The sequence below is a fragment of the Electrophorus electricus genome, chromosome 8 (assembly GCF_041902795.1).
Source record: "Electrophorus electricus isolate QZ-2024a chromosome 8, ASM4190279v1, whole genome shotgun sequence".
NCBI classification, from domain to species: Eukaryota; Metazoa; Chordata; class Actinopteri; order Gymnotiformes; family Gymnotidae; genus Electrophorus; species Electrophorus electricus.
The window spans coordinates 31,128,993-31,153,881 of record NC_137504.1 but is presented as its reverse complement, the minus strand read 5'-3'; the positions used below and the strand labels follow the sequence as shown (position 1 = coordinate 31,153,881).

General features: G+C 40.2%; 1 protein-coding gene and 1 non-coding gene across 10 annotated transcripts in view; one reads left to right on the top strand and one right to left on the bottom strand.

The window, feature by feature from the left end:
- lrch2 (leucine-rich repeats and calponin homology (CH) domain containing 2) overlaps nucleotides 1-24,889 on the top strand; it is a 61,606-nt gene that overhangs the window by 2,264 nt on the left and 34,453 nt on the right. For 8 of the 9 annotated variants that reach the window (XM_081718866.1, XM_081718865.1, XM_035527053.2 and 5 more), the window contains exons 2-8: nucleotides 17,810-17,954; nucleotides 18,948-19,074; nucleotides 19,370-19,475; nucleotides 20,224-20,360; nucleotides 22,184-22,314; nucleotides 22,978-23,065; nucleotides 24,412-24,508. In XM_081718866.1, the coding sequence (XP_081574992.1) occupies nucleotides 17,810-17,954; nucleotides 18,948-19,074; nucleotides 19,370-19,475; nucleotides 20,224-20,360; nucleotides 22,184-22,314; nucleotides 22,978-23,065; nucleotides 24,412-24,508 (831 nt within the window). Of the gene's footprint in view, nucleotides 1-17,809; nucleotides 17,955-18,924; nucleotides 19,075-19,369; nucleotides 19,476-20,223; nucleotides 20,361-22,183; nucleotides 22,315-22,977; nucleotides 23,066-24,411; nucleotides 24,509-24,889 lie in introns of all 9 variants that reach the window. The other variant, XM_081718867.1, reaches the window with a different exon arrangement.
- On the bottom strand, nucleotides 24,000-24,089 carry trnar-ucu (transfer RNA arginine (anticodon UCU)). The gene is given in 2 exon segments: nucleotides 24,000-24,035; nucleotides 24,053-24,089. It is a non-coding gene; the product is annotated as a tRNA-Arg (tRNA).

Below are 24,889 nucleotides of genomic sequence, written 5' to 3'. Positions count from 1 at the left end.
TCAAATTGAATAAACACACACACACATGCACACACACACACACACACACACATGCACGCATGCTGCACATTCATGCACACACACATTGCAGAGGTCCTAATAGTAGTACCTTTTGCAAAATACTGGCAGTGTTTAGATTAAGTTAATTTAGGAAACTGGCACTTTTTAAAATTGTTATTTATTTGTTTTACATATTACATATGTGTCTCTGTTTATGTCCAGTGGCTCCTTGCTGTTGCTGGCCAGTGATGCCCAGTTGGACATGGGTGACCTTATTTGGCCAACACTTAACACAGATTTGTGAACAACCCCTTATGTAACTGACCTCCATGTGCCACTAAACACTCTGACTAAACTCCCTCTCTCCATCTCTGTTGAAGTTAAAGGATTCAGTGTTTACATTTAATAATTAAATTGATGGAGAGCCCTTTAATGTTGCTGATGATAACTCAGAGAGTTAAATTATATGCCTCCTTTTGCTGCAGCTGTATTGCATCATGTGTAAATAAGAAGAAAAAAAAACACCAATTCCTTGCTACCAGAATTATCACCTTAACGTTTAAAGAGTTTTTAGATGCAAATTATTCGCTGTTTTGTTACAGATTATGTTTAAGGAAAAGCCTAACTTTATCTTAAACATGGTGTTGTATTAAAATTTAGGCAATGTCGACTTAACTCATTACAAATATATGTACTATAAAAACTTGTCACAAAAAATAAAGCCAGGTCAGCCTTCCATTTCCATACATTCGAGATGTTTATTTCCTTGTTCCTTGTACTCAAGTCTCCTCTTAAAGTCTACACAAGTCTACTCTTAAAGTCTACTGTACTCAAGTCTACTCAAAGTCTACTGTACTCAAGTGTCCTCTTAAAGTCTACACCAGTCTACTCTTAAAGTCTACTGTACTCAAGTCTCCTCTTAAAGTCTACACCAGTCTACTCTTAAAGTCTACTGTACTCAAGTCTACTCAAAGTCTACTGTACTCAAGTCTCCTCTTAAAGTCTACACAAGTCTACTATTAAAGTCTATTGTACTCAAGTCTCCTCTTAAAGTCTACTGTACTCAAGTGTCCTCTTAAAATCAATTGTACACAAGTCTCCTCTTAAAGTCTATACATGTCTACTCTTTAAGTCTACTGTACACTAGTCTCCTCTTAAATTTCACATCTCCTCACTATAGATTTGTTTCCTCAGTGTTCACTTCATTTCTTAAGTTGACTCATACCATTTCTCATAGCTAATCCCATGTATTTACTTCCTGATTTCCTTCCTGTGTGATTTATAACCATATATTCTAGCCAGTGTGGCTGCTTCTTGACCAGCAAAACGCAGACAGAACACTCATCAGGAGGATTTGAGCTTGTTTAGTGATTTGACTGTGTGTCTTCTGTGTGTTGGTCAGTATTTTGATGCCTCATGACTGGTAGGTATATTGTTCAACCCTCCTCCATTGGTGTAAGATATATGTAAAATATTTTTGAAATGTTAGCTATAATAAGATATAATTACATGTAGTGTTTGTTTTGAAAATTCTGATTGTGTTTTTAGCACTGTACTTTTTATAGATCAGTCTTCAGGCAAAACCTCTGACATCACTATATGATTTAGAGGAAGTAGTCATTGTTACACATTGTGGCCGTGTTACTGACAGGAAGTGTCCATGTCTATTTATTCAGAAGGGTCATGTGAGACTGTGTCTAAAGTTGATTATTCTGAGAACATGCAAGCTAAGAGCGTCTACACCAACACTTTTCTTTCTTGAAAAATCCACTACATTTTAGCATACTGATGCAAGTCAGGTAATAGTTGCTTAAGAGTTATCAATGTGTTAATGACAATATAACAAAGTACTAGTAACAGAAGATGACTATTATATTAGTGTAACTACTTTGGCGTTGTACATCTTTGGTACGTGAGAGTTTTATACATACACACACCACATGGACAAAAGTATTGGGACACCTCCACATTATACCCACAGGAGCTTTTATGACATCCCATTCTAAATCCATAGGCAATAATATGGAGTAATACAGAGTAATATGAAGACGTTATACAAGATTTTGGAGTGTATCTGTAGGAATTTTTGCCCATTCATCCAGGAGACCATTGGTGAAGTCAGGCGCTGATGTTGGATGAGAGGGTCTGGCTTGCAAGCAGCTGCTTGGCCATGGAAACCCGTGCTATGAAGCCATGTTGTAGCTGAGTGACTGTGGTTCCTAAACACTACCACTTTTCTATAATACCACTCACAATTGATCGTGGAATATCTGGGAGGGAAGAAATTTCACAAACTGAATTGTTGCAATGGTGGCATCCTATTACTGCATATTATTACTACCTGAATTCAGTGAGCGTTTTATAATGACCCGTTCTTACATAAATATTTGAAAAGACATAACGCATAGCTAGATGTTTCATCTTATACACCTGTGGCAATGGGACTGAATGAAACACCTGGATTCTATGATTAAGAGGTGTGTGTGTGTGTGTGTGTGTAAAAAAAAAAAAAAAAAAAAATAAAAAAAAAAATATATATATATATATATATATATATATATATATATATAAATTAATTTAAAATATTAAATTTTCTTCTTAAGATGATTTATTACTATATTTATTCTTCTTAAGATGATTTATTACTATATTCTTCTGATTTATTTTTATATTATTTATTTATTTACACACGTAGATACAGACACACACACACACACACACACACACACACATATATATATATATATATATATATATATATATATATATATATATATATATATATATAGTTTGTTTTTCCTTCCTTTTTGTGCCTTTATCTTGCCATGATTTGTGGACTTACTCCCTATATGGCAGATTAGTCTCAGTAGATTAGTCTCAACACACACATACACACAGTGTTTGGGGTCTCTAAGGGCTGAGTAATTATGCTCAACCTGACATATTTGTCCCATCGGTATTATGTCAACTTTGAACTGTACTCCTTGGTATCAGCCTCTTTGGCACAGTAGGCAGTGCATCAATCTCATAATCTGAAAGTTGTGAGGTCAAGATTCAGTTGGGGTGATGTATTTTTGTCCTTGTAGCTGCATGCTTGCTTGTTGTCTGACTTTTATTTAGGACTCATTTTCAGTTATAGAAAAGAATATGGGATCATTTGTGATACATTTTCAGTATTATTTTCAGCTTTGTATTTTTTCTTTGTAACACAGCACTGTGTACAAAAGCTTTGATTTTCTTTGCTTCTTTTTGTTCTTCAAATGAAAAGAAATGCTCTGAAATTAACTGGTGTAAGGATCGGCCCCTCTTGTCTTCGTGGTAACCTTGTCTCGTGGCTTTGTTTTGCTTTGCTTTCTTGTTCCGTCCCATTTTTGAGTTTCCCCGTCTTTCGTTTGTATCATCTGTTCTTTGTTGCTCTCTTGTTAGCCCTGATTACGCTGTGTATATATACCCTGTGTTTTCTGGCCATTGGATGTACTAGGCCCTGTCAACTTTATGCTGCCTGAGTTTATTGGTCTAGCCTTTGTTATGTTTGCAGTTCTAGCTGTGTTCCCTGTTGTGCGTTTCTATTTAGTCTGTTTGCATATTTTTCCTGTTTTCCGTATTTTACTTTCTGTTTTATTATGAATCCTGGATCTCTTCATGTTGCCTCATTGGCCTTGGAGCGTTATTATAACCCTGACTTTGGATATGCCCATAATAAATCTGGCTGTTCTCAGTGTTTGCGTGACCGGTTTATGTTATGGCTGGAACAGAGACACTAAAGTAACCCCCATCCACCCTTTTTTCAGAGTTTCTGTATGGACCTCCTAGGGTTTTATACACAAGCTGAAATAAAACATTTAAAAATTTGGAAAGGAATGGTACACCTGAAATTACTTAATGAATTCACTGTGACTTTGATGTCACTGTGACTTCTTTTATGGTGAACATTGTTCTTGCTGTGTGACTGAATCTGGCATAAAACAAAGATCACATAATTAAGAGTCATTGGTTATGATGGAACATTTAGTTAATTTAGTTTAGCATTTAATGCAATGCAAAATCTAATTCCAATCAGTAAGATATGATTAATATGCATCCAGCCAACAAATTTTACATCAAGTAAACACTTTTTACATTTATATTTTAATTCATAAAATGTTCTCCAAAAATGCCTTTTGAACACTAAATGATTGCTCATATGTGTCAACTTTGACCACATAACAATAATTGGGAAAAATAAATAGCATTTTAACAAACTTTCAAAAATATATTACAATGGATCATTTTGATAGCTTCACAATATGAAAAAGAGGTATTAACATAAGCACATTGCAGTTTCATAATCACTGTATTGATCAGACTTAATTAGTGTTCCACCTCTAGTTATTTCTAAGAGCAGCTAACAAACAATTTAGAGAATGACACAGAAAATCATTACCATGATGTAAGTAGAAAAAAAGATTCATTTGGACCTTAAATGTATCAGGGGAACTGGGTCTGGGCTGGTCCACCTTAGAGTAACTTTTTGTGTGTGTGTGCATGTGCATGTGTGTGTCTTTTTAGCAGATGAATAGGCTGTTCCTATTACTAGGAATAGAGAATAAGTGCTTTGATTTTGCCTGTTGGATCATGCCCTCTGTGAAGAATCTTCTGTACAAAGTGCACACAGGCACACACACAAGCACAGCACAGTGAAAGCATTCACTGTGTACTAGTGTAAAAGCTTGTATTTGCCACTTTCCAAATCAGCTCTACAGAAGCACACTGATGTGTAAGTATCTCACTCTGACATTATCATTCCTGATATTCTTGCTGAATTATGCACTATAAGCAGTATACATGTGGAGGCAGTATAACTACACCAACTAAATTGAATTGTGTGTTACTCACTTCTAGAATCACATTATCTATAAAACTAATTCTATCCTAAAATATTTTCATTGTACAGCTGCTACTGGTCATAGTAAAAGTAGAGAAACATTTCCTTCAGTAAAGATTCAAGAGTTTCGGCTCCAAATCCCTAGACATCTCTAGAGTTCCCTGCAGCTTTCTGTCATTCCAGGATCAGTGTTGAGGTTCCTCTGCCATTTCAGAAGTTTGGTCCATCTAAAATCTGGTCAAGTGTGTTTACTTAAGTGCAGATTAAGACATAATATTGTTAATAAGTGGATAATATGGACAAAATGTTCCACTGCAGTAATATACCAGTGTATTTTAATTGAGATACTCCTTGCAATGAAGTAGAAATACATGGGTGAACCCTTGAGATGGCATGGTTAAAGAATGATCTGCATTAGCATGGCCAAAATTATTTCTTTGTTGAGACGTGATTTAATCAGCTGATCAAAATCACAAACAGAACGCTCATTTGAAATGTCTAAAATTAGTAGATGTTCTCTACTAACTTTAGTAATATGTTAGATTGCTTGGTTGTATATTCCAGCCTTCTGTGATATCAGTTGTCCAAAGGCCAGTAATTATTATTGACATACTGATGTATTGTGCAGCCATAGTTTAAAAGGGAGAGAGAGACTTATTCCAGCCTCTGAGATGCTTACATTTTCGTTATGTGTGCCAGGATAAGGTAACATCAATGGAAAGACAAAATGCACTTTTAGTTTAATTTGGGCTTTGAGAGGACAGTGTGACTTAAATAGTTAATTGGCATCCATCATGATCTGGCAGTCTTGGTTAAAGGATGTCAAGATTTTAAAAATATCTGTAGAACTCCACTAAGTGCTTTTAGAAGAGATTAATATATCAGGGTGTAGTACACTTAAGCAATAGCAGTAGTGCTGGTTAAAGTTTTTTTTTTTATGCTCCTGTAAGTGTTGTCCTTGTCTGAAAAGCTTACACTTTGCACAACTTGAATTTTGCTGAAAGGTTCCTAGGAAATAGGAAATATTTATTAAAACCAAGCACATTAAAAGGTGGTGGTAGCTCAGTGGTTAAGGTACTTTCCTTGTATTTGCAAGGTTGCAGGTGTGAGCCCCACTGCTGCCAAGTTACCACTGTTGGGTTCCTGAGTAAGGCTCTTAACCCACAATTGGTCGAGTTGTACTCAGTCATAATTGTAAGTAGCTTTGGGTAAATGTACATTACAATATCTGTGACTGGCAAGGACTTGTGAAGCTATAGGATTGGCAGATCATTTTAAAATGTAATTAGAGTCAGGTGTTTTCAAACCAAGGGGTTGAGTGAGCACTCTTTTATTTAAACAACAAGGATCTAGCAAAGTCTGCTCTTCACAACATGTTTGTGGAAGTGTTATCATTGCATAAACAAAGGAGATTTCTGAGGACCTGAGAAGAAGTTGTTGATGCTCATCAGGCTGGAAAAGGTTGCAAAACCATCTCTAAACAGTTTGGTCTCTACCATTCCATAGTCAGTCAAATTGTGGACAAATGAAAGAAATTCAAGACCATTATTCAAGTCCCCAGGAGTGGTGAATCAAAAAAGATCACACCAAGAGCAAGGGTGTAACAGTCCACGAGGTGACAAAAGAACCCGAGGTAACTTCTAAGCGACTAAATGCCTCTCTCACACTGGCTAAGGTTAATGCTCATGAGTCCACCGACAGGAGAACACTGAACAACAATGGTGCACATGGCAGGGTTGCAAGGAGAAGGCCACTGATCTCCAATATGAACATTACTGCCTGTCTGCAGTTTGCTAAAGATCACACAGACAAGCCAGAAGCCTGTTGGAACAATGTTTGGTGGAGGGATGAGACCAGCATAGATCTTTTTGGTTTAAATGAGAAGTGTTATGTTTGGAGAAAGAATCACACTGCATTCCAGCATAACATCCTCATCCCTTCTTTGAAACACAGTTGGTAGTAATATCATGGTTTGGGCCTATTTTGCTGCATTTGGGCGTGGACGGCTTGCCACCATTGATGGAACAATGAATTCTGAGTTATTCCAGCAAATTCTAAAGGGAAATGTCAGCCATCTGTCAGTGAGCTGAATCTTAAAATATCGTGGTTCATGCAGCCGAATGACCCGAAGCACACAAGTCAAGCACACAAGTCGTTCTACCAAAGAACGGTTAAAGAAGAATAAAGCTAAGGTTTTGAAATGGACAAGTCAATTTCAACACCTTAATCCGATAGAAATGTTGTGCAAGAACGTGAAACAAGCAGTTAATTGTAGGAAACCCTCCAACATAACTAATATGAAATTTTTTTTTTATGGAGTAATGAGCTAAAATTACTCTAAGCCAATATGCAGGACTAATTAATAATTACCAGAAACATTTAGTTGCAGCTATAACTGCACAAGGGGTTCACACCAGATATCAAACGCAAAGTTTCACATAGCTTTGCCACTCACAGATATTTAATATTGGATCATTTTGAACATATTTAAGTTTGTTGGAGAAATTATTGTTGAAATGATTCCCTATTATTTCTCAGGTTGACTTGTGTGAGATGATCTGGCTAAAACTGTTGCTAAATATAATGCCCAAGTGGTAAAACTCGAGCTGAAGAAGAGACATCATGCAAATGATAATAATAATTATAATAATAATAATAATACATGTGCATCCTGTTTCTCGTGTGTTGCTGACAACATGAAAATTGTGAAAATGTGCCTTCTGAAAATCTTCTTTCTCATTACCTATTCTTGAAATATAAACATAGACTGAATGAGGATCGCCTGTCTCTCACCATCTCTCAAATGTTGCTGTAATTATCATCATAGATGTGACAGAAACATTTCAAAATTGTACCTTTTAATTTCTTTACTGTTTATAAAAGGCCTTTAGGAGAAATAAACAAATCTTAAATGAACCCCAAGTTTGTCATAAATGAGAAATCAGAAGAGATTAAATGAGATTAGAGATTAGTGAGCAAATTGTTTGCTATAGAATAACAAAATTAAAAACGAGTTATTCAGTATAAAAATATAACCAACATTAGTTGATCCAGCTTACAACCCCCCCATCACACACACACACAGACACAGACACACACATACACAAGCACGCACACTGTTCTCCACCCCTAGGCAAGCCCCAGATAACTATACAATGTGTGTGTGTGTGTGTGCGTGCATGTATGTGTGTGTGGTTTCTGACTCTGTTAACTTTGCTGGTTGTTGGGCTAGGGTTTTTCTATTTCCCATGACAATCTGAGTGTATGAGAGCTGAATCAAATTTAGAGAATAGTGAAATTGACTCTCACAAGATCAAATTCTGAGTGACAGGCAGACCCAGAGACTGTGCATGCATGTGTGTCTGTTTGTAACTAATGGGTTTCTGGTTTCTTAACTAATGGGTGCCCCCCCCAATGAAAACAAGTACAGAAACAAGGAAAAGGCCCTGTTCTAAATCTGTTCTAACTAACAGAGCAGCTACATAAAACCCACTCCTGGAACACCCTTTTACACAAACACATGGGTGTACACACAAAGACGCACCGACATGCATGCAAGCACACACGTTCCCATACACACAAACACACACACAAACAAACAAACAAACACACACACACACACACATGCATGGGGATGTGCCAAAGATTCAATTTTAGAACCCTTCCTTGTTTTATGGGTCCTGGTCAATTTGCAATGATGTCGTAGCAGAATCATTTGTGATGTGATCTGATATGATGTGACGCTGGCTTGCCACAGTATCTAGTTGCACAGGTTTAATAATATTGAGGCTAAAAGTGATTTATGTAATCTTCTCCACTGAAGTGGAAAGTAATGGATGTGATTTTGCTGTTGCTTTGTGAAGCATGTTTAATTGATTGTGTTTAACTGAGTTTGTCAGGTGTCAAAATACATGTCTCCCAGGCTTCTATCTTACTTCTCTCTCTCCCTTTTTCTGTGCGTCCTTACATTTGACACAGTGATGGAGTTGTTTTATTTCCACTTCACCCTTCTTATTGCTAAAGAATGTACATTTAGCATTTTTGTGATTAGCATATGCTGTTTGCGAATGTTAAATTGGCGTATGCAAATGACCATCTAATCTCACACCTTGGCGATATGCAATGTGTGTGTCTCTGCAGTATGGGGGAGGTGATCTGGGGAAATGTCAAAACCATGTGTGCAGAGACAGTGACAGACAGAAAGTGTAAGCTCTGAGCAAGCTCTGAGCTTTGTGTGGTTATGTTTCATGTTTGTCTTATTGTGTGCTTTTCTGCTGCCGTAATGGTTGGTTTATTGGGTTTAGTTTGCCTACCTAATTCTCTGGTCTGCTTGTGTTTCACTATGTTTGTCCAGTCTAGGGATTCTCTTGACATGTGTCAAAATGGGGGATACCTTCGTGTGCTAGGCTAGGCTAGACTAATGGTTTCTGAAAAGCGAGCCCTCAAAGTGAGGGAAACTTGCATTATGCTAGGCTAGGTTGGGCTCATGGTTTCTAAGAAGCCTGTACAAAAGTGGAGGGTAAATCCAGAACGTTAGCACAATTAAAAGATGTTAGAGGATCAGAGTAGAAGAAGTCACACAACTAGCCCTGGTCCTGTGCCTCACACTGTTTACATTTCTGCATGCGCTCGCTTTTCATTTCCTAAAGTCTGTTATACGAACTGTCTTGGCTTTCAGTCACTTAAATGAGTCACAGAGAATGGCCGTGCTTGTGTAACACAAGTTGTTTTAACATGTCAAACTTTAATTCATCTCCCTTCCTGTGCTTTCTCCCCTCTCTGCCTCCCTCCCACCTACTCTCTCTTTCTCTTTGTCTTTTTGTCAGTACCAGTCTTTTTTAATCTGCCGTTTGCCTATTTTAGCGCATTTTAGTGAGTCAGATGGGAGTTTTCAGTCTAAACACCTCACTGAGGGTACAGAGTGAGGTTGTGAGGCAGCGAGGTTGTATGGCAGGGGGACAGAAATGATGATGCTACAAAATAAAGTGAAAAGGGCCTTATGCGCAATGTGGAAGTATGGCAGCTCACCAGGACATGTGTGCACATATCAGTATACTGCATATTCAAGGCTTAGCTGTGGGTGGCATATGGGAGGATGATACTGCATTTCTAATGCAGAGAGGTACAAGTCCATTTCAATAATAATAATAATAATAATAATAATAAATTGAATAAATTGGCAGTAGTAAATTGAATATATTCCTACTGAATGTCCATTGTCAGCTATGTATGAGTGGTATAACTCAGCATCGATACTACAGTCTGAGGTGTTTCCTGATTAACACAAGTTTCCTGATTGCCCTCATCAGCTCAGACATTTTCTCACTTCCCTTGTTATATTTGCAGGTTTGTATTTCGGGCGTTGTTTACTCCTGCTTCTGTCTCTGTCGGCCGCGCGTCTGCTGCGTTGCTGCCTGGGCTGGGTCAGAGAAACGGGAGCAGCCTCAGGTATGGGGAGGGCGGTGGTGGTCTGAGATCAGCTTCCTGTAGTAAAAGTGTGAGAGGAAATGAACCAAATACAGTGGTGTGAAAAAGTGTTTGCCCCCTTCCTGATGTCTTTTTTTTTTTTTTTGCATGTTTGTCACACTTAAATGTTTCAGATCATCAAACACATTTAAATATTAGACAAAGATAACACAAGTAAACACAAAGTGCAATTTTTAAATGAAAGTTTTTATTATTAAGGGGAAAAACAATCCAAACCCACACAGCCCCGAATAAACGAATAAAGGGATGATAAGATGATTATTCATATAAGGTGGTTACTAAGAGGGTTGTATATGAAGGAAAGTGTGTGTGTGTGTGTGTGTGTGTGTGTGTGTGTGTGTGTTGGGTGTGTGTGTGTGTGTGTGTGTGTGTTGGGGGTGTGTGTGTGTAGGTGGATGTGGATGTATGTGTATATGTGTGTTGGGGCACCTGTAGACATGTTACTGAGTGTTACTGAGTTATTGGTATTTTCCTGGTGGTAATGTTCAGTGGCAATATCTTAATATGTTTAGAGTTCTGTGGTTTGCAGTAGTTTATTTAGAATTCAGAATATTAAAACTCACTTATCTGGGTTTATGTGTGTGTGTGAGAGAGAGAGAGAGAGAGAGAGAGCGAGAGAGAGAGAGAGAGAGAGAGAGAGAGAGAGACTGAGTTTGTGGTGTGTTCTCGTGTGGGAGTGTGTGTGCATGAAAAAGAGTTACAGGGTGTGTCATGTTCTGATATGTGTGTGGGTGTTACAGAGAGATATGCACTGAGTGTGTGTTGTGTCCTTGAGTGTGTGTGTTGTGCCCTTGAGTGTGTGTGTGTGTGTGTGTGTGAGAGAGAGAGAGAGATAGATAGATAGTGAATGTGTGTTGTGATCTCCTGTGTGTGTGTGTGTGTGTGTGTGTGTTATCAAAGCTATAACAGCTTCACTCCTTAATTACCTTTTTGCTTTGTAGCAATCAATCAGTGGCTGCCATGGTAACATGAGGTCCCATGGGCCAATTAAATTCACACACCATGAGGGACATCTCACGGTGATCTCATACACACTCTCTGTCTTCATGGCTGTTGGGGTTGGGGGGCAATAACTGAACAAAAGGTTAGGTTCAGAAAAATTTCATTATATAAAGGTTATGTAACTAACCAAAGGTAGTTACAAATATGTGTATGTGTAAAAACAAATGTCTGTTCTTGGTATTTAGTATGTAGTATTTAGATGGCAAAAGAAAGACTTGGCACAGTATCTGACTGTGTCAGATTGTGTGTGTGTGTGTGTGTGTGTGTGTGTGTGTGTGTGTGTGTGTGTGTGTGTGTGTGTGCGCGTGTGTGTGTGCGTGTGTGTGTGCGTGCATACATGAGGGAGAGAGAGAAAGACTTGGAGAGGGAAAGAGAATTAATGCCTATTTGCGGCTTAGCAATAAAAAAAAATTAAGCTTGCTCAGTTTAAATCTTCGCAGCAGAATTACGCTGCTCTGTCATTAACATTTATTTGATTGCAGTCAAAACAGCACCAGTACCTTCAATTGCACATAAACATGCCTTATACCACAGCACAACAGATAGTAGTAACATTTCTACTGCTTACTCTTTCTGAGTGTGTTTATGCAATGTCATTTAAATGATGAGTAGTATACATACAGCAGTTATACATAAAAACATTTCATTATTCATGAAGCATATGTATCACAGGGGTGTGTGTGTGTGTGTGTGTGTGTGTGTGTGTATGAGGACAAGTGTCTCTGAAGAGGACGTTAAGGAAGTCTGCTGATATACCCTGTACTTTTCTCTGACCTTGAGGTCAAACACATGCACACTCTCACAAACACATACACACACACACACAATAAAGATAAGGGTGTAGATGATTTAAGTGAGTCCACATCTCAGTCCATTAGACAATATGAATCCCATTATGGTCAGAAGTGAGTGAGTGTGTGACCCTGAGCATGTTGTATGGAATAACTGAATAGGAAGGGGTAGGGGTGGTATTTGATGTCCCTGAAGACGTTGCCTCTGATCCCTCTGTGTGTGTGTGTGTGTGTGTGTGTGTGTTGGGGGGGGGGTGTTCTGTGAACCTGCTGTTGCACAGCTGAGTCCCAGCCATTGTCAAAGAAGAGAATGAAAACAAGAAAAGAAAAAATGAATGGAACACTTGCATCTTCTGTATCATAGAGGCCTGCTATATACTACACACACACACACACACATATATATATAAGCGATGTTTCAGAATGAAACCAAATGTTTCAGGATGTTTCAAACAGAGATGCTTCATCAGACAAAAAGCTATATATATATATATATATATATATATATATATATATATATATATATATAAAAATTCCTATTTCCTACTCAACCCTGGACGGTCTTGTTTTCCTTCAAGCTTGGGTCCTCTACCAGACAGTCCTGCATAGTATCTTAGCTGTTCCCAGGACAGTATACATCTGGACAGAGAACTCTGATGGTGTTCCTGGGATCTGGTAGAGCCATTCTCCCAGGTTGGGGGTCACAACCCCTAGTGCCACGATTACCATGGGAACTACAGTTGCTTTCACCCTCCACATCTTTTCTAGCTTGTCATTCAGCCCTTGGTATTTCTCTAGCTTTTTGTGTTCCTTTAATCCCAATGTTGCTATCACTTGGGATTGCCAAGTGATAGCAGTGATTGGAGTGATTGGAGTAGGTTGAATTTGAGCTTGAAGGTTACTTCACTTACAGCACAGGTGAGGGAGGTCACATCGTGCATTTGAGGTAGTGTCAGCTGCACCTGTACGTTTACAGCAGGGCTTGTGTCAGGTTGGAGGCACCATTGTCCCACCAGCCTGAGATGCCTGCAGTTCTTTTACCTGTAGCAGATCAGTGGAGCATGTCTAATTTGTGCAGGGGATGCATCCAGTCGGAGAGGAGTTGAAGTCATCTCTCTTTTGGAGTCTCTCTATCATCACCTGTTTCAGTTTCTGTCTAATTCAGAATCTAATCTCCCATATGCACTCACGCACAGACACACTCACTCTCTGTGTGCACACAAACACACACACACACACACACACACACACACACACACACACACACACACACACACACACACACACACACACACACACACACACATACTAAAGCTGCAGTGTGAATAGTAGAAATGTCACTTGAAATTCTCATCAGTTGTCTCTTCCTCACATCCACCCACTCACTCTGCCCACACACAGAATCCTTCAGTTATTTCTTCACATTGTCTGTGTTGCTTTTCAGTGACACCTCTCTCTCTGTCTTTCTTTTACATTTTTATTTAGTGATTGTAAGTTGCTTATATGTTTGTATATTGTAATTTATTGATTTTTATTGAAGTTTATTCTAAGATTTATGAGTTTATTGGAACTCTATCTGCTATGTCCTGATTCTGGCCATACTGACTGAAAATCTGAATTTTGTGGGGGTTTTTTGTGGATTTTGTGGACTTGTGGTTTTCCTTCCACTCCGTGCTAAAATCCTGCCTTTTCAAAGTAAGACCAGCAAGTGTTTGCTGCTGTTAACCATGTTGTGTATTTCATCTTTTGTTACGACTCCTTTATGAGGATGGTCAGTCTATCATGATGCTTAAAGGGGTATCACATGCCTGACCTGAAGGTCCTTAACTTCATCTTTGAGACCCCTCAGCTAGTCCGGGGCTTTGGTCTGCTCCTTAGCTGAACTGGTGTTCACACAGGGCGTGCCTGCTGGAGTCCAGGTTTGAGTATGACTCTTCGCGAGCCTCTGTAGGGTTCTGCAAAACCGCAGGGCGTTTGTGTATTGGGTGTACAGGTCACTGTCTCACCTGTGTGAACCACAACCACATCTTCGGTACAACTCCTGAGTCCAAAAGAAAGATTTTGTGTTACTGACTTTTGATGTTAAACTACACCTTGATTCAGACATCACTATCAGTGTATGGATGGGGTTAACCTGGATGGGGTTAGATCTTACAAGTTCATGACTTACTCTTAGTCCTTATTTAGGGAGCTGACACAAGACCAATATGGTTTGACTCATATGTAACTACTATCTTACTATCTTCCTACTATCTTACAATGATTAAATTGAATTTACCCATAAACCTGCAGGGAAGAAAGTGATGTGTAGACCGGAGAGTAGCCATTCTGATTGCACTTTGGCTTGTAATGTGGTTTTGTTCTGCAAGAAAGCACGACCTCTATCTTCTGGAAGAAGGGACAGATGCAGTTCTTTTCCAACACTGAATGTATATGGTCACTGTGTAGGCGTGTATGTCTGAGTACATCTGTCTCTTTAGGTGTGGGTATGAGTGTGTGTGTGTGCGTGTGTTCCCGTGTGTGTGTGTGTGTATGTATGTGTGTGTCTGTGTGAGTTGGACCCTGTCGATAGGTTCAACGGTATATTTTAGTGCAAATATAGCACAATTTCTTGCAGTCTCCATAGTAGAGTGGTGATCTGCAGAACCAAATGAGACAATGAGAGGAGAGAGAGAGAGAAAGCATGAGTGAGACCACAGAAGACAGAGGAGTTTAGGTGGGAAAGAGATTGAGAGAAATAGAAAGCGAGAGGGGGAGAGAAGTAGAGGAGAAAGAATTTCCTAAAGCCAGCTAGTAAAGGTGAGATCTTCTTGGTAGCACATACCTTTTCTGTACCAGAGCTAAATGGCACCTTACAGAATTCTGTGGTAAAATGCACTATAGTAAAATATGTACAAAATAATCATACCATAAATATGTTTTAGTTTTGCTTACATCCATTTTATTACTTGCCCAGTTTCCTACACATTACAGCCTGTTTATTGTGCTGCCTGTCTGAGTATTTTTGGTTCTTTACATCTTGAGCCAAATTGCAAGACACACACACACACACACACACACACACACACACACACACACACACACACACACACACACACACACACACACACACACTGACACTCTATCAATTCTATCTGTCTGCCTGTGTCTGGTCTTTTGTATGTTTATTGAGTGAGTGGTGTAGGCAAGCAAACTGAGTCTTTCCCCTTTGATGGGAAAATATGTCTATGGATTGTGCCCTTGGATTGTGTGTGTGTGTGTGTGTGTGTGTGTGTGTGTGTGTGTGTCTTGTCTCCAGTCATGGTAGGAGATAAATTAATTTTCATATTTTGTTTTAATTACATATTTACACTTAAATGAAGAGTAGAAATGTCTGAATGTCTGGGTAGGAACTGATGCATGAATAATGATGACTGTGTTATAACAGGCTATAAACACCCGATGTGTGTAGGGAGGATTTGGGTAGCTAATTATGTGTGGAGGTGTGTGTTTGGACGGTGATATCATTTGCTACCACCAAGGATCCTAAAATGTACAGATGTCCTTGAGTGTACACACACACACACATACACACACACATGCATGCATGTACACACATGGGTTAAATGGTTAAAGAGTGATTAGGTGTTAATTAGACTTACAATGACAGTGTTTGATTCAAAACGTTATCAGAGCAAGTGGTGCACATATGCACAAACAGATACACAAACACACACACACAGTGGCTGTGGGTGTCAAACAGTAAATATTTTTTTAAGGGCACTGATATAGGATAAGGTTGTCACAGGCAGTTAATCCAACAATATGATTATTAAATATTATAAGTATGGCCCAACATCTTAATCACTGTGGATGCAGATAACACCCCTCTCACTCCAGCAAACCAATGGGAGGTGAGCCCTCGTGCAGGTGGACTCTATGAGGCGGAAACAGTTGCCATGGAAGCAGAGCTTGGGATAGACACTGTTGCCATGTTCCCATACTACACAGCAAATCTGGGTCACCGCGACACCCCACTCTTTCCTGTCATTGGCTAAACCGTGCCAAGCCCATCTCAGGAAAGTAATTCTTACTGGCTGACTGTAAGCCACACTCCTCTCTGGGGCAAAATGCCCAAACTCTGCTTCGCTTTAATGTTCCCTCTCTCTTTTTTCTTTTCTCACTTTTGGTCTCATCTTTTTCTCCTCCATTGTGCATCATTTTGTCTTTCTTTCTATTTCTGCTGTCTTTAACATACTGGTACATTTGCTACAGCCTAACCAGGAAGTCCCCGTACATTATTCTGTTATCCATTTATTTCAGACATTATCATTGCTGTTTTCCCTCCAATCATCATCCCAACATTCCAATATTAAGATATTAAAAGAACTGTAAATAGCCGATCTGAGAGAAACACAGTGCCTCATTAACCTGGGCTTGGCTCAGTAGCTAACAATTTCTTAATTTCTGTCCTGGCTCTGTTATCCAATCAGGAGCTGTTTCTGTGAGGAGGCGGTCCTTCCTACATGCCAGTTGTTTTAGTCATGTGGGGTAACCCCAGGCTGCTTTCTCACATACTCCCTCTGCAGGCCAAGAGAGGCTTGCGCTTAGTGTCCAAAATGCAAAAGCAACAGACACTGCGTATCCCTTGGGTGGGACTCAGAAACTGTCCTAGGCGCTAGGTGTGCATGTCTCTGAGGGAGGGGTTTTGGAGACAGGTTTGGATGGTGGCGGTGGTTGTGAACTCCTTCAGTGGCTATATCTCGCTGAAAGTCACGATAACTATAGTATCGACTATAGTGCTTTTAGCATCTTCTCCAGTGAAGTATTATGCCACACCTATGAATCCAAAACCCAAGGCAGGTCGTACTAAAAGCCCTCATCATCTGTTTTACAGGCTGCTTTCTCAAATAGGTTCTTACTCTCTATGAAAAGCTCATGTCTTGTAGATGCAAAATTTGTTTCCAAAACATTTTTTTTCCCCTTGTAAGACACATGAAGGATGCAGAATGTTTGGAGCAGCTGGTAGGCTCCGTTGCAAATAGGAAGTGTTAAAGTGCTTGCTCGTCCTGAAAACATGGGCGTCAACATCCATGGAAGTCAACATTCAAACGGTCCATCCCAGCAAGATCTTCATTTCCTTCATTCCTGCCCTGATGTCAGGCCTGATCTGAGGTGGGGGGAGGGCAGAGGAGCAGAGGTGTCAGACATGCCAGACGCACCTGTGGGGCAGGGGCAGAAAGCCCCGATGAGCAGTGGACTGCTTAGATTTCCTGCCATGACGAGTGTGTGATTGTGTGTGTGTGTGTGTGTGTGTGTGTCTAAGTCTGACTTGTACTGACTAGTTGCACACACTTTCATTTGGAGCATTTTTGGAGCATTTTCATCAGTTTGTCCTCCTTGAAGCTCTCCAGTTTCGAGCTCCAGCCTATTGATGGTGCTTACAGAGGCCTAGTTTATGACTACATCCTATAAGCACCTTGATGGATCTGCCTCACAAACTGATCAATCATACTCACATATGCACTCACATACACACACACACACACACACACACACACACACACACACACTGACTCATCATGTCAGGATTTTGATGGAGGCTTTATGAAGGACATGGTGAATATGTGAAAGAAACAGTGTAAGCCCACATCCTAAGCTCACAATTGCATATCATTCTCTTTAGATTTGTCCAAGAATCGTTTTGGAGAGATTCCTCCCGAAGTGTGCATGTTCGCACCACTGGAGTCTCTGAATCTCTATCACAACTGCATAAAGATGATTCCAGAAGCCATCATCAACCTACAGATGCTCACATACCTTAATATCAGGTGAGAAGTTCTACGAGCACTCATTTCTGAAGAGTCATTGCTTTCATGCACCTTTCAAAGCTCTTTTGTAGCTTTTTTTCTGCAATCCTTTTGCCTTTTAGTGAGAGAAAAAATCCTGAGTTTAGCTATCGGACCTTTCTATATAGATATCACAATCAGAGAAGACACACACACACACACACACTTATTAATAATTGCAAAACGGTCCCTCAGTATAAGAACGCTGCCAGTCACTTTGTGATTCCTGCTGAATGAAGCAGCTGTTCACATTCATATCAAATGACTAACTACAGTGCCCAGGTCTACTCCTCTGCCCACATTCACTATTTGTTTTTTATGGTGTGGTTACAAACCATACTGCTACTGGGTAGAGCAGAACAATCCTGCATAGGGAAGGGACATGCCAGTTTTGGGTCGAACATTATCCGATTCTGCTCAGCCATCTAAAACCATAATGAGAGATATAAACACACCCTGCACCCACAAACAAGATCACAAATACAGGAACAATGATATATAAAAGTATATGTGTTATAAAGTGCTGAAAGCTGGACCATAAGCTGGGAAAAGATATATGCTGTGGCTGAGTAGACTCTATATAGAACCAACTGGGTTATAGAGTCTTGTAATCAACCTCTGCTAATTCAGAGGGATTCTCTTGCACTGAATGATGGGTAAGAACAGCTTGAGAGTCACATAATGTGTGTGCTTAATGAACAGTGACTCTGATTGGTCTCTTTGAAGTATATTGGGTCTCTCATATAAGAAGCACTATGGCTTCTGCGAGAAAACCTGGCACCTTGAGTGAGATTCTGATGTTTGAAAATATGAACATCCAAAAGGCAGATGGTCAGTGTTATGCAGCAGGTCTAGAAGCAGTTGCTTTATTGTACATATGATTATGATATATAATATGGCGAGAGGTAGCTGATCTGAAGTCAGCTGTTCTGGTTTGCGATGGCCGTTTTAGCTGTGTGTGTGGATATCCTGCAGTCGGAACCAGCTCTCCGTCCTGCCCACCTTCCTGTTCAGCCTTCCCCTCCGGGTCCTGGTGGTCAGCAACAACAAACTGGTGTCTGTTCCTGATGATATCGGCAAGGCCAAAGACCTCATGGAACTGGTCAGTGTGTGTGTGTGTGTGTGTGTGTGTGTGTGTGTGTGTGTGTGTGTGTGTGTGTATGTATGTATGTGTGTGTGTGTGTGTGTGTGTGTGTGTGTGTGTGTGTGTGTGTGTGTGTGTGTGTGTGTGTGTGTGTGTGTGTGTGTGTGTGTGTGTGTGGTGGAAAGGCCACATTCTGTGTTCTTAAATTTCAGTATTGTGTATTTTGTGATTTTCCCCAGAAAGAAAATTGTTATTATTGTCATATTGTTGTGTCTGTGTGTGTGTGTGTGTATGTGTGCGCGCGCACGTGTAGGACATCAGTTGTAATGAAATTCAGGTGCTTCCTGCTCAGATGGGGAGACTCTTTGCCTTACGAGAACTCAACATCAGGAGAAACTGCCTTCAAGTACTACCTGATGGTATTCACAACCACACACACATACACACACACACACACACACACACACACACACACACACACCTAACCCTAACTGTAACCTTACCCTCTTATGGAAAAAGAAGTGTGTTTGTTTTTGTTTTTTTGGTTTTTTTAAAGCACACAACCTCTTTCCCCAGTACTGCATCAGCTTTCCCTAGGTTCACTGATACTATTGTAATGCTGTATTAAGACTTCAGATTCATGAGACATGGATTAGGGAGAGCTTTGGACTAAATGATTCTGTGGAGAATCCCCAGTAGGGGTGCTTTTAGTGTGGGACCAAGGTTAATCTGTTTCTGGAAATCTAGCCTGCAGAGATTCCTCCTCCTCCTCAGGCCCCGCCACGCACTTCACAATTAACCATTAATTATACATTACATAGAGAGCCTTTGATTTGTCCTTAGATAATGACTGATCTCTCTATCTCTCTTTGTCTTTTTCTCGGCCCCTTTTTGATGTCTATCCCTGACTGTCTCTCTCTCTATCTCTCTTTCTGTCTCTCATTTTTGGCTTTCTCTCTGTCTTAATCTCTCTCACACCGTCTCTCATCTTTCTTTCATTTCTCTCTGTCTGTCTCACTCTGTCTCTTTCTGTGTCTTTCTCTCTGTTTGCCTGTCTGTCTGTCTTTTCTCTCTCTCTCTCTCTCTCTCTCTCTCTCTCTCTCTCTCTCTCTCTCTCTCTCTCTCTCTCTCTCTCTCTCTCTCTCTCTCTCTCTCTCTCTCTCTCAGAGTTGTCAGATTTGCCGCTGATCAGGTTGGATTTCTCCTGTAATAAGATCACTGAGATTCCTCCCTCCTATCGTAAACTCAGCCATCTGCAGCATATCATCCTCGACAACAACCCAATACAGTCTCCTCCTGCCCAGGTGTGTGTGTGTGTGTGTGTGTGTGTGTGTGTGTGTGTGTGTGTGTGTGTGTGTGTGTGTGTGTGTGTGTGTGTGTGTGTGTGTGTGTGTGTGTGCATGTACAGTTTACCCAGGTGTGTATTTACCCCTCCTCTGATAGCAGCGATCAAACACAAAACCCCCATTTATGTCAACATTCACATTACAAGCCTCTTTGTCCAGTTATGTTTTGCTTAGATCAGATTTGTGAACATTGATACATTTTTGCATGAATCACTCCAACAACAAAAAACGTCATATTTGTGAGACAACTCATACTATTAAAACCACCAAAATGCATGTGCTAGTTTCTCATGTATGCATCACATTTTGCTCAGGAGGACAGCAAATAGTTCCTCAGCTCCAAAGACAGCTATCTTTTATTGTATTGTGTTTGCAGGTATAGCTATCACTGCTGTATGTCATTTGTTGTTTTGCATGCTGCCGGTGGTAGTTGATAACAACAGTTCTTAACAAGTGTACAGGCACAAAGACACATGGATTCTGATCTGACCACATTCAAGTTGCATGATTCGGATTCATATCTCATCTAACACCACATATGAAATTGAATCAAATCTGATTTGAAATGACTGGATGTGGATCTGTATCCACAAAGCCCTGCGTCCACAAAGCCCTGAATAAATCAGATCTGTGTCACTGTGTTATAGGATTTGAGTCGCTTCAGCCATGTAATGTGAACGTAGTTTATGAGAAGTATGAGCGAGTCTTACATTGAACCATTTCTATCACATGATAGGAACTTCTTTGCGTTAGCATTGTTCTCCATATTCTGTGCACCGTCGCCATCTAGTGGCGTTACTGTTGCTCCTAAAATAGGCTATGTTTGATATTCTTTCTTACTATTGGATGCATTTCTGCATCCTAGTGGAACTAATCAAAACTGCTCACTAGTGTGGCTACAGAGACTCTGCTGTGGGTCTGTAATAAATGTCTATTAGCCAAATGACAGGAAATCTGACCAAGGACATTTTCACTATGGGGGCGGCTTTATAGCAACCTGGCCCTTCTGTAGAAGGGGCCTATGGTGTTTTTTGTAAAACCTCCCTATCTATAGGAATACTTAGCTAGCTCACTACAAAATGGAGACTACAAGCGAGACAGACACCGTGGCATACCTAAATGAGCCTTTTAAATTCAGAGAGCTTGGCTAACCCAATCTATACATTTTAGCCAGAAAAGAAATATATGTATGTATGTATGCAGTTTCTGTAAGATTGAACTATGAGAGGTGTGCCTGGATAACAGCTAGCCTGCAGCATACACGCCACATTTTTTTTTTGATGACTGTAACTGAATTTTGAGCAGAGCTGAGCTGTATTTTGGAATACAAACTTTTGAAAAACAAAAATTGTGGTGGTGCTAAGAAATCAAACTGAAAAACATTCGCTGTAGGTGCGTGAAGCAACTAGAATGTCCACAGATATAAAGAATGTACCCTGCGCACTACAGTACATTCTTCAGATTGTACTAATGGAATAAAATTCTGTGCTGGATTTCCCAGATCTTTTTTGGTGGTGTGAGGGCTACAGTCTTTATTTTTGTGAGAATCCAAACTTTATAAATCTATTTTTGAGGGTGGGGGGTATAGAGAAGTGGGGCTTGCTTTATGCACTGCACACTACTGATATATAGACAAAGGTATTCATATTGTTGTAGTGTTAATCACATTAACCACAAGGCTTTGATGAAAGACCCTCTGTTGGCCAAGATATTTATGGATATAGACATGTCTGCTTTAATGTCTTATATCTCACCACGACTCTCCCTTCCTCCCCTCTCAGGTCTGTCTGAAGGGGAAGATTCACATCTTCAAGTACCTGAACATGCAGGCGTGTCGGCAGGATAAGAAGCCCGATTCATTGGATCTATCCACACTGGGCAAGCGTTGCCTAGTGCACCAGCTGACGGACAGGTAAATGCCACCCCTCGCTCCGCCCACCATCCCATCAATCACACCAACCATCCATCCCGCCCATCCCTCCACCTGCCGTACCATCCCATCACTCCACCTACTATCCCATCCAAAACTCCGCCCACCACCCCGCCCATCGCTCCGCCCACCATCCTGTCCATCGCTCCGCCCATCATCTCACCATCCCGCCCATTAGTCCGCCCATCGCTCTGCTTGCCTCCACTATGCACCAGCCTGCCACAAAGGTGCCAGTTCCTCATTCTTGGTAACCCCGCATTCAGTCTAGACCCAGGAACTATAGAATGTTTGCCTTAACTCAGAATTACACACTGCTTTCTACTAGTTTATATATAGCTGTAATGTTGCTAAGGTAAGATAATGTACTTCCAGTGTGGATTAATACTTCTGGGTGTTTAATACTAAAAGGTTATAGGGCTGAATATGTCAAAGAGGACATCTGAGAAAGGTCAGTGTTAAAGCAAATTAAAGCAACCTTAATTTGTCTTATCTAAATATTTAAAGCTTCCTCATAAAATGTTGTGATTGTAAATTTAATAGCTTTGATTTCTGAACCCTGTGTTCTTACAGTAACCACCTCTGTGTGTGTGTGTGTGTGTGTGTGTGTGTGTGTGTGTGCGTGTGTGTGTGTGTGCACGTCTGCAGTATGGAGGATTTCTATCCTAGCAAGAACCATGGGCCTGATTCGGGTATCGGTAGCGACAACGGCGATAAGAGACTGTCTACTACGGAGGTACACATACACACACACACACACACACACACACACACACATACATAAACCTGCACACACACAGATGCCTGCATTTGTACGCGCACACACATGCACACACACAAAGACGCCTTCATGTGTAGACATGTATGTGTACAAAATGAATGCATGTTTAAGCTAATTTGCTTTATTTGCATGACTGGTATTTATATTTAAATTTACGGCATTTAGCAGACTTACAAAAGTGCTTTGTCATTTCCTCATAGAACACATCCTAGCCAGTACAGTATGTTAGAGTCCAAGATACCAATGATCTAGAATACTGTAGAAATAGAGGGATCAATGCTGATGGATAGAAGTATAAAATACATAAGCTCTATCTTATCATTGTCTAAGCGCAATAAACAATAAGTACTAGAGTTTGTTAGTCAACATCAGTGTAATAAACAATACCCTGCAATAAGTACTAATTTAGTTAGTCAATATAGGAGCAGGGTCAGTGGTCATTTAAATATTCCATGAATAGATGGGTCTTCGGTCTACGTTTGAAGGGACACTGCTGTGCTGACAGCCAGTGGATGTTCGAATCGTCTCGATGCTTGTCTTCCTTGAGACTTGAAGCATGGTATATCAAGCTGAGCCGTAGTTGAGGTGTGAAGTACTCGAGGTACGGATCAGGCTTTGACCATTGACCTCATGTATGGAGGGACTGGTCCATTTTTGGCAAAGGAGGCAAGCATCAAGGTTTGAAATCTGATGCTTGCAGCTACTGGAAGCCAATGAAGGGAGGGCAGCAATGGAGTGACATGTGTACTGCGGAAGACTGAGGACCAGTCGTGCTGCTGAATTCTGGACAAGTTGTAGAGGTCTGATGGCTCTTGGAGGAAGACCAGCAAGTAGCAATACTCTAGCTTTGAGATCGCAAGAGACTGAGCAAGCACCTGGGTAAAAGATGCGACTCTGGTGGGACTCGAACCCACAACCTTTGAATGGCCTCTGACCTAAGCTTAGAAGTCCAATGCGCTATCCATTGCGCCACAGAGCCTGGTGGTGTTGATGTTGTCAAAGCTATTTACTGTTTACAAGTTGGGTAAATTTGGGTGAAGTTATCATTGAAAACACAATGCATAAATTAGATAAAATTAAGATCAATCAAACAAAACAAATAATAATAAACAAGTAAAAAATTATAGAAGTAAGCATAATTCGAGTGCAAAGTGTCGTTATTCATTTATGGGATAATATATAAAGATATTATTGAAATATTAACCAAAAGTAAAAATAAAATCAGAAGAAGAATTTAAACACACAGTAAAGTAAACTGCCTCTGCCTCTTTTTCTCCCTCTCTCCCTCTCTCCCTCTCTAGCCCTCTGATGATGATACCATCAGTCTTCACTCTCAGGTGTCTGAGACAGCTCGGGCTGATGCCCACGCCCTGCTCTGTAAGCTGGACTCAAATAAAGGTACGTGCGTGCACGTGCGCATGTATGCGTGTGTGTCAGGTAATGTTTTTTCTTTTTTTATTACCTCACTTTTCCTTTCATTTCTAGCTAATTTCTTAAATATTTTTATTTAACATGAAAACATATGAAGCAGGCACTTTTAAGATATTTGATATAGCCTGCCACTAGGGTGCACTAGAAAAAAATGCTCTTCGTATGGGGCGAAGGAGATGAAGAGGTCAAGGTGCAGGGCATTCATTGGATGATTTGTTTTCTACAAGTTTATGAGCGCAAACAAGTACTGAAGTTGATGCACTCCATTATTAATGCAGTAACTGGCAAATCTGCTTAAAGGGACCATATTGTTAAGTATAACAAACAAGCCTCAAATAATCACCACAT